The sequence below is a fragment of the Octodon degus genome, unplaced genomic scaffold, assembly GCF_000260255.1.
Source record: "Octodon degus isolate 3935 unplaced genomic scaffold, OctDeg1.0 scaffold00032, whole genome shotgun sequence".
Lineage (NCBI taxonomy): Eukaryota > Metazoa > Chordata > Mammalia > Rodentia > Octodontidae > Octodon > Octodon degus.
In genome coordinates, this window is record NW_004524608.1 from 15,443,532 (window position 1) to 15,453,755 (window position 10,224).

A 10,224-nucleotide genomic window follows, 5' to 3' on the forward strand; every position below is an offset into this window, starting at 1 on the left:
CTGGGGCATCACTTACCATTCTGCTGACAGACTGATGTTGGGCATGAAATTAAATTTAGATGTTTTGATTTTTCGGACCTGTCTGCTTCGAGAAAGCCCCCATTGAGCAACAATGGAAGCGTCATAACTACCAATCAGAAGGAAGTTACTACGATGCACTAAGGGGCTGTGACTAGAGGAAATAGGAACTTCGGTCTCAGGCTCTGCCTCCTCACACCAGCCTACTGGAACAAAATTTTGCCATCTGATTCTAAACCTCAGTAAAAGCATTAGGCATAGATGAAGGACAACTCTACAGAGCTGACTTCTCAGTAACAAGCAAGAGGTTACTTGTTTAACCATGTAGCATTCACTGGGTAAGAAGCCAACTGTGGTAATAATTCTAGCTAACATCGATTAAGCATTTATGTAGTTTCCAGCGATGTGCCAATTACCTCACCTATATTGTCTTATTTAATTCACCATTCAAACATTTGAAGTTCCAGGGACATAGCTCAGTGGCACAAGTGCCTGCCTGGCAAGTATAACGTCCTGAGTTCCATCCCAACAAACAAAAATTTGAGGTGAATTCATTCATTAAGGCTCATGGATTGTATCTTCTACAAACAGAAAAGACTTATAGTAAGGGTCCGGGCTGGCTCACAGATTAGCAGGGCTTCACCGGTGGGGCTGGGAAGGACACAAGAGGAGGAGCTCAGCACTGTGGAGCTCAGCTCAGCTCTGGGAGTTTTTCTCAGTCTCTGGCAATAGCTCTGGAGTGTTATCTAGATGGCTGTCTGCCTCTGTGGGCTTGCATACATGACCTTCAGGCCAAGCAGAATTAATCTGACTCTGCTGAGGCACAGGCACTCTCCCTGGCTTTGCCCAGAGCAGGTGCCCACTGTGGGCCAGTGCAGCAGGATCACCCATGGGGGGGAGGGGGGAGTGAGGAAAGTGAATGGAGGAGACAAAAATGTTAATTGCTTCACAAATAATATTATTATTCTCATTTTACTGATGGAAATTTTGAGCTTCCATGAGTTTAGAAACTTAGTAGCAAGCTGTAAAGCCACAACTGAAACCCAACTCTGCCTAACCCAGAGTGTACACTCTCAGCTACTATCCGCATTTCATATCTGCTATAACCACAAGGGAGAGATTGCAAAGCAGATTCCCTGCAAAGTTACAGGAAAGAACATAAGTGGGCTTTGTTCTTATTATTAATGTCTATTAATTTTACAGAAGATTGTGTTCAAGCATACAAACTGCTTGATCATATCCATCCCTCCACTCATATTTTTGTTTGTTTGTTGATATTGTTAGGTTAGTTGGAGGTGGTACTGGAAATTGAACCCAAGGAGCATGGAACTACATGCCTGGCCTTTTTTTATTTTATTCTGGGAGAGAGTCTCCCTAATTTGCCCAGGCTGGCCCTGAACTTGTGATCTTCCTACTCTAGCCTCTGGGAGAGCCAGGACTGCAGGCATGTGCCACCAAGTCTAGCAAACTAGGTGTTTCAATGAATTGTGGGGCCCAGTACGGTATTTGTGCAGGGAACACTTTCTCTGGTCATTCTGAGCAGATACTGAGTGCCAAGCACTGGGGGTGGAGTCGAGCAAGGTGGACATGTTTCATAGTTTTAGTGTGGCTTCAAGAAGCAGAAACTCAGCAAGATTTCAAAAAAAGAAAGAAAGAAACTCAGCAAGATTGAAATAGTCTTTCTTGACTCAAGGGAATGGACAACCTAAGGGCGTGAGAAGCGTCTGCTATGCTGGGGCAAGGACATCAGAAAGCCTGTCTGCGTTCATCTTTAGGTTCTATAGCTTCTGAGTTAGCTTCACTCCTGGGTCAGTGTCCTCCCAGCATGCACAATTCTTTGTAAGGATCCTGGCTGGCTCTTTGCATCCATGTCCTGAACCAATAAGCTATACCAATTGCTGCGTCGGGGGAGCCTTGTGCATTTGGATGAGCTCGCCTCATTCCTGTGCCCAGTTCTAATGGAGAATAAGTAGACCACATGACTGCTGGATACATACTAGGTAAAAGCATTTCCTAGAAAAAAAATGGCTGTTCCAGAAGAAGGAAGAAAAGAAGGCAGGCAGAAAAAGAAATTCAGATTCCACATCCTAGAGATTTCATCTTCTCAGAACTTTTTCTGTCAGTCATACCCGTTGGTAGTGTGAGCACAACTTCATCTTCTCTTAGAAGAAATGTAAAGAAGTGAATGAAATATCTTCTAAATGTCCGCTTGTTAAAAACTCTGATGAACTCATCTGCCCTGCATCTTCAACGTACAATCTACCAACCAGTCTACAAACCTGTTGAAATGCAAACTCTTTGGCTCCAGTGGATCAGAATCTTTCTCTATGACTCTGTAAGAAATGAAGTTTGGTCTATACTCAGCCAAAGCAATTCAATTAAAGCAATTTCAAGAGGAATATTGATGTAAGATGATGAAGTGACAGAAGCAAATCAGTCTTCCACACTTAACTTGATACAATGACATCATCCTTGTTGAATTCTTCTGAGACACAAGAGAGATAATAGATGCAAAAAAAAACTAGCAAAAAGCTATTAGTTGTGTTTTTCTTTTAACCCTTTCTAGAATTAAAATGCAGTAGAATACTTCAGCAATCCTCTTGCCTCAGCTTTTGAGTGCTGGGATCGCAAGCATGAGCTGCCTTGCCCAGCCCTTAAGAAGAAATTTCTAACAATTTAAAATATTCTACCATTCAATGAGCTGTGGACTATTTGTGTCTGTTCAGAAGTAATATACTGAAGACCCCATCTCCATCTTTCCCATCTTACAAGACTGCGGGTGAAAAAACTGAGAAGCCAGACATGAAAGAGAAGAAACCCGAAGCCAAGGAGGCTTCTGCCAGTGGTACTGGTAAAAAGGGTAAGGTGAAGGGAAAAAAGTTCAAGTAAGGGCCACCCCACTGCAGCCAAAATCTTGTCCTGGTTAGAGGAATTGGTAGATACTCCCAGTCTGCCATGTATTCCAGAAAGTCTTTGTACAAGAGAAAATACACAGCTGCTTAAATGAAAGCTTGAGAAGAAAAAGAAGGAGAAAGTTCTTGCTACAATCACAAAACCAGTTGGCGGGGACAAGAATGAAGGTACCCAGGTGGTTAAACTTCAAAAAATGCCTAGATACTACCCTACTGAAGATGTGATCCGAAAGCTCTTGAGCCACAACAAGAAACCCTTCAGTCAACATGTGAGGAAACTTCGAGCTAGCATCACTCCCAGCACCATCTTGATCATCCTTACCAGGTGTCACAGAGGCAAGAGAGTGGTCTTCCTGAAGTAGTTGGCCAGTGGCTTGCTACTTGTGACTGGGCCTCTTAGCCTTAGCTGTGTTCCTCTATAAAGAACACACCAGAAATTTGTCATTGCCACCTCTACAAAAATTGATATCAGCAAAGTGAAAATCCCCAAACACCTCACTGATGCTTACTACAAGAAGAAGAAGAAGCTGCAGAAACCCAGACACCAGGAGAGTGAGATATTCAACACTAAGAAAGAGAAATACCAGATATCAGAGCAGTTCACGGTGGATCAGAAAGCAGTGGACTCACAGATTTTTAGCAAAAATCAATACTGTTCCTCAGCTCGGGGGCTACCTGTGATCTGTTTTTGTTCTGATAAATGGAATTTATCCTCATAAATTAGTGTTCCAAATGTCTTACTAAGAACCTAATTAAATAACTGACACATTTAAAAAAAAAGACCCCATCTCCAATGTCAGTGTACTTGGACATGGGATCTTTTTCAAGGTAATTAAGGTCAATTAAAGTCATCAGGATGGAGTGCTGAGAATTAGTGACCTTATAAGAAGAGATACTTGGGGTTAGCCAGATAACTCAGCGGATTAAAGCACCTGTTTAGGCAGACTCAGGGACGGGTTTGATCCCCCGGTGAAGTGCCGGCACTGCTCCCACAGTGCTCTGAGATGGGGATTGAGACTGGGCATGGTGGCATTCGCCTATAATCCTATTGCTTGGGAGGCTGAGAATAGGAGGATCACTATGAGTCCAATCTGTATAGTGAGACCCTGTACTAAATACATTAATGAATAAATAAATAGAAATAAAAAGGAGAAGATACAAGAACTTTCTCTTGGCCTTGAGGACACAGCAACAAACAAACAAATTTAAAAAAAAAAAACAAACAGCTACTCGCTGTAAGCCAGGAAAAGAGCTCCTTTTTAAAAAAATATATTTGGCACAGGGGCACTATACAGCTCTGACTCATAGTGATCCCCCTGTTTTCAGCTTCCTCAGCGATGGGATTATAGGCATGCATCACCATGCCCAGACTCTGAGGTGGCTCAGCACACCTGAGGAGGGGCCAGCTCAGTATGTGGTGTCATCAAACCAGGTCCCTGTGCTTGCCTAAGCAGGCACATAGTCCGCTGAGCTATGTCACCGGCCCAAGAGCTCTTGCCAGAAGGAAACCACATTGACCTCCTGATCTTGGACTCCTAACATGCAGAGTTGTGAGCACAATCTCCTATTTAAGCCATCCAGTCTATGGTATTTGATTGTGGCAGTCAAGCCAACTAGGACCAGCACCCTTTTACCTTGATTTAGAAGCAGGGGCTATCATTGTTATTGCTTTTGTTGTTGTTTGTTGCTGCTTTAAGTGCTCGTCATTGAACCCAGAGCCCCCCACATTCTAGACAAGTACTCCACCACTGATCTGTACCCCTCCCCCTGGTTGTAGACATTTTGCTCAGAAACTGCCTCTTCCCAGACTCTGTTGTCTTAATAGGTCTGTCAAGAACAGTCCCTCCATCTGACCTCAAGTAAGCCAACTATACACGCTAGGGAGGATTTAGACAGACTCTAGGTGGCTGAAATAAGGTTGTTCTGATGAGATGAAGAAGGTGTGTATATATTTGACCAAGATTCTAGAGTCCTCCTATGTCTTCTTCCCAAGACCTGGCTTCAAAATTCCCTTTAATTTGTATCCTTCCAGTAAATTCCACTTCCAGCTACAGTGACTCATAGCTTCTTTTAGTTACTTGCAGAACTGGTTCAGAAATTGGTACCTGGAAATGGACTCTGCAAACCACAGAGCTTTGCTGTGAAAATGGCTTAATTAGATAGGTGTAAGGCCCAGAGAGTTTTCCAATTTAGTTCAGTTGAGAAAGCTGAAGGCATTTTTTTCTTTGTGCTATGGATTGAATGCAAGGCCTTTGCACTGAGCTACATCCCTGACCTTGTTTTCTTCCTTTTCAGAGACTTTCTGAGTTTCTACATTGCCCAGACTAGCCTTGATTTTGTAACCCTCCTGCCTTAGCCTCTGGAAGGCATGCACTATTATGCCCAACTCCAGTGATTTTTTTTAAACTTCCAAGTTTTTACAATAAATTTCCCATTTTGCTCAGTTTAATCCGGATTAATATTAGCTACCTGTGCAAAATACAAGGATCAAGGATACAGTTCAGTGGCATAAGTACTGTCTGGCAAGTGCAAGGTCCTGAGTTCAATCCCCAGTACTATGGGGGAAAAAAGTGTAAAATACAAGGACTTGTGCTGGTGAGATGTTCTTTTCCTTTTGGTTTCTGGTGGGTCGGTAGGTTACTATTGGGTACACTCCTGGAAGCACTCTTTTTTTTTTTTTTTTTTTTAATGTATTTGATTGGTGCAGGATCTCACTACACAGGTAAGACTCGTGGTGGTGATTTCTCTGCTTTCAGCCCTTCCAGCCTAGGATTACAGGTGTGCACCACTACTCCTGGACTCTGTGGTCGGTTCAGCCTACTCTAGGGGCAGGGCTGGCATGCCATGTGATGCCAAGGATAGAGCCATGGTCCCTGCACTTGCCTAAGCTTGCCTAAGCAGGTATTTTAGTCCTCTGAGCTATCTCACTGGCCCTGGGATCACTCTTTTAACCATTACAGTAGCTTCAGTGAGCATCAGTACCTGGCTCAAAACCAAGCGCTTGCTTTCACAGCCTTCAAGGCAATAGATAAGAACTAGAAATTTAGGTCCAGCGAAAAGTACCCACCAATCTCCTCATCCTTCTGTTGTAGGCAGCTAAATTAGATAGAAGCATTATAGGCAGTCAGACAGGGTCAGGCCCTCAAGGAGACAGCACAGAAGACAAGATACTTTGCAACTGTGTGAGAGAGAGATGCTCCTGCTGTGGGCCAGACCTAAAGACCAAAGACCGAACAAATGCTTACCTTCCTAAAGATAAGCATCTGGGATTGATCATCACTTTGAGGAAGCCAAGAAGAATCACTAATCCAACCACTACCAGCTGGATACCAGATAAACTCCTGTTCTATATTCATGCCCACTTGCTATGTGACTCGCTTCCCCATTTGGCTCTGGACTTAATCAATTTTACCTGCACAGTGGTGCTTGTAACCTCATTGGTTGACCATAGTTTTGTCCCACCTCTTGCCCACCTAAGCAAGTTCCTATGTTCTCCACCTTAGACCCACCTCACCAATTGGTTTTACTCTATAAAAGTCCCCGGAAGAGACAACTTCCTAGGGACAACCCCCTCGGACCACACTTCTGTCCCTCTCTCAGACAGAAGCTTTCTTTCCCCAGTAAATGTTCTGCTCTTAACCTCCGTTTGTCCCTAAAATTCATTCTTCAGTTTTAGAGAACACGAACTCGTTCCAGGTACCGTCCAGGTCGGGAGTTTCATTTCCCCTGTATCACTTCTAAGATCATTGTACTAAAAAGAGCCTGTGGAAATCAAAAAGACAGCAAGAAGGAGAGCAGAAGGGGGATGATCATCACCATTTATTACACCTGTCCTGTGCTCCAGATGTGGGGCTATTACATCAGTTGGTCCTAGAAAAGAAGTGGCATCGTGTTTTGGTTTTGATTTGTTTTGATTCTAAGGTTGCGCTGCAGAGGCTCAGAACTGAACTGATTCAATCCATCCTCCTTTTCTGTAGAGGCATGACATAATCATCTGTCTAGATGTGACCCCTATTCTTCTTATCTCCTTTATCCCTCAGCCCCAACTGTATCTAATATGTCCTTCCAATCTACTTTTCATAGACTTTAGATCCACAAAAATATGTAGTATAGTGTCTGCTTTTAAAATGTATATAAATGGATCATACTGCTTCTCACTATGCAATTTCCTTTTTTTTTACTCAACATTATGTTTCTGAGATCCATCTACATTGATATATATAGAGAACTAGTTCATCTGTTAAAGCCACTCCATTGTAGACTACCATGTCAATATACTGTACCTTACTTACATATTTTCTCCTGATGAATATCTACACTGTTTCTAATTCTATCTTGTTATAAAAACCACCTCAGTGAATAATCTTATATATTCTCTTAAAGTGTTCATTGGCCAAGAATAAGAATTACCTAGAAGGAGAATTTCTGGGCCTTAGGCTACATATATTTTTAGTTTTAATAAATCTTGCCAAATTACTTTGCAAAATAGCTTTACTAATTTACACTTCCACCAATAGAATATAAGTTTTGAGATAGGTACTATTATTATCTCCATTTTGCAGATGAATAAATTAGAAAATATATAAAAGGTCCAAAGTTAAACACCATATCTATCTAAACTATGTCTCTTTAACTTCAGAACTCAATATGCAATGTTCCCATACAGTACAGACTTATTAACAGTTGGAAGCACTGTAGCAGTGAGAGAAGCACCTCCTACTATAGGCAAGCATTTAGAATCTCGCCTGGCAGCAAAGACTCAAAGGAGGTAGTTGCACAAGAGCTGAGCAGCTCAATGGTGTCAGCCGAACCCCTTTCCACCCAACTACCCAGATCAGAGACTGCAAAAGGTCGTGACTTTTCACCCATTTTCCACGGAACAGGTCTCACATTTGTCTAGGTCTCTTTATCTCCAATGCAAACTTGATCAAAACTTCGATAGTAAAGTGTACATAGAACACCTGGAAAAGCCTCCGGGAGCTTGTTAGAAACTCAGAGCCCCTGGCTCTACCACAGGACTTGCTAGATCTAGATTCGAGTCCACATTTTACCATCCCCAGGTAATTCGTAACAATTTCTCCTCTTGACTTTTGACAAAGCTCATTAACTGCTTTCCCTACATCAATCCCTTACTCCCTAAAACTCTCTGCTCTGCAAACCCTTAGATCATTTTCCTCTGTCAAGGACATAACTAGTTCCCCATTGCTTTGGGGACCAAAGGCAATGGCCTACAGAATACAAAGCCTCGCTCCTTTCCTTCCTCATCCACAGCCTCATTCTGTCTCTTCTATAGATTCCTGGCACATTAGAACCCTGCCAATTCACATGTTGGGCTGTATTCTTTTCCTTATCAGGGTCTTTTGCTCCCTGCTCCCTCCCCTCTACTCAATGTGATCCCTGGCTCATAGCTAACACCTACTCCTTTATTTTTTCAAAAAAGCTCCTCCTTCACAGCTCAACAGAAATCAGCCACTCTCTTGTGAGATTTCTTTGCAATCCATGTTCCTTTAAACATTTATCACAGTTGTATTTAAATAACAGTGTTTGTGTGCCTGCGAGCTTGAATTTCCTTGCTCAGTGGCAATCTTCCCAATCAAATCGAAGCAGTAAGACAACTTTGTCCATTCTGTGCCACATCACCGCCTTCCTGGTGCAGTTCAAGGATACACATTAGTAGCTCAATCAGTATCTGTTGACGTAATGACTATGCATGAATGAATAAATAATCCCCAGGACACTGTTCTGGCCCGGGGTGGTCTTGCTTTCTTCGTTCAACTGGAATCAAAAATCTGAAAAAGACTGCAGAGTCAAAGAAAAGTACAGTTTGACCACCCGCAAAATGGGGATGAAAATGTTCAACTCTGACAGATGTATGCCAAGCACGTGCTGAAAGGACAACAGAAAGGGCCTGCCTGAGGGTAGGGATAAACATTTTGTTCCCTTGCCAGTGCCGTCCTCCTCAATACACTTTGAAACTGACCTTCAGAGGGACTTTTGTATTGTGGGAGGTCTCTTTTAACCTTCAGTGAATAGGGGTCTGAAGTGGTGTTTGCTTTTGCTCTTTGTTCTCTAGTAAGAAAAGTCTGGAGGCAGTGAAGTGAGGCTTAGTAATACCCTTGCCTGCCCTTTCAAATGCTAAGGAGGATTTTGCTCCTGGGTTAGTATAATCTGAGAGTTGTGTTGGTCTGGAAGGAATTCACTCATTTACCTTTTGGCATCCTTTTTTCCTGCAGGCTGGGGAAAACTTTGCATTTGATAGAAAAACCAGATGTAGCCAACGGTGCCCTCCAAGCAAATTCTGTGAGGTGAGCCAATGGTGCTAAATTTAGGGAGGACCTCCAGGTGAAAGGCAGACGGTGTGAAAGCCCACGCTCCTGGCACTGGCCCGAGATTCTGGGATTCCAGGCATTCTCCACAACCAGCTGTGGCTCAGACCCGCACATTATCAAAGTCTTTGATCTGGATTTGAAGGCATGAAGTTTGTATAGTTCAGAGGACTGTCCTAGTTAAGAAAGAAAATGTAAAATTATCTGTGATTTCAGGTGTTAAGCTTTGGAAATATCTAGTGCAACTGGAGACCTTCCTTGGCTACATAATGCAACAACATCTGTCCCAAGGGAATGGCCTGGGTAAACTGAGACTTCAGAACTCACTCACCTAAAGCCTCGAGTGGGTACTCTGAAAAACAAGCCGCTCAACCCCTCCTCTACACTGGTGGTGTAAAGTAAAATACATACAATAATAGTAGAGAAAGTAGTATTGATAGGGGAGAAACATAGCTGCTGGACCTGCTAGATGTACTGAGGTCATGGCCCCACAACACGGAGGAATGAGGTCTTGAAGCATAGGAAAGATAGGCGAGCTTATTGGAAGTGAGGGAGAGAGAAAAGACTAGCTCTTAGATTTCCAGAGGGGGTCTTACCAGGGTGGCCCCAGGCTCTTTGCCAGGGGTAATTTATGCAGCAAAGTCACGACTTGGGACTTGGATTCAACATGTGTCAAACTACCATCAACTTATGTATCACAAGTACAGCTGCTTAGCTAAGATTGATGCAGTAACGCAGCAGGCCACACAGCAAGGTACTCGGGAAGAACAAAGGCATGTTGGGGAAGGAATGGTCCGGGTACTCTGCTCACCCACCTGGGCGCTGATGCCTAGCTGGACTTCCTGGACCAGGTGTGCTAAATACAGTATAATTCCAGGATACTGCTTATCCCTTAGGGAGGCCCCTGGCCTGGCCATCTTTCTTTCTTTCTTTCTTTCTTTCTTTCTTTCTTTCTTTCTTTCTTTCTT

The 10,224-nt window shown here is 43.1% G+C and overlaps 1 protein-coding gene across 2 annotated transcripts in view; it reads right to left on the reverse strand.

Annotated features, from left to right (window-relative positions):
• The window catches only part of Upp2 (uridine phosphorylase 2), a 273,249-nt gene that overhangs the window by 238,212 nt on the left and 24,813 nt on the right, over positions 1 to 10,224 (reverse strand). For both annotated transcript variants that reach the window (XM_023713627.1, XM_023713626.1), the window contains exon 3: positions 9,139 to 9,432. In XM_023713627.1, the coding sequence (XP_023569395.1) occupies positions 9,139 to 9,182 (44 nt within the window). In that variant the 5' untranslated portion in view covers positions 9,183 to 9,432. The remainder of the gene's footprint in view (positions 1 to 9,138; positions 9,433 to 10,224) is intronic.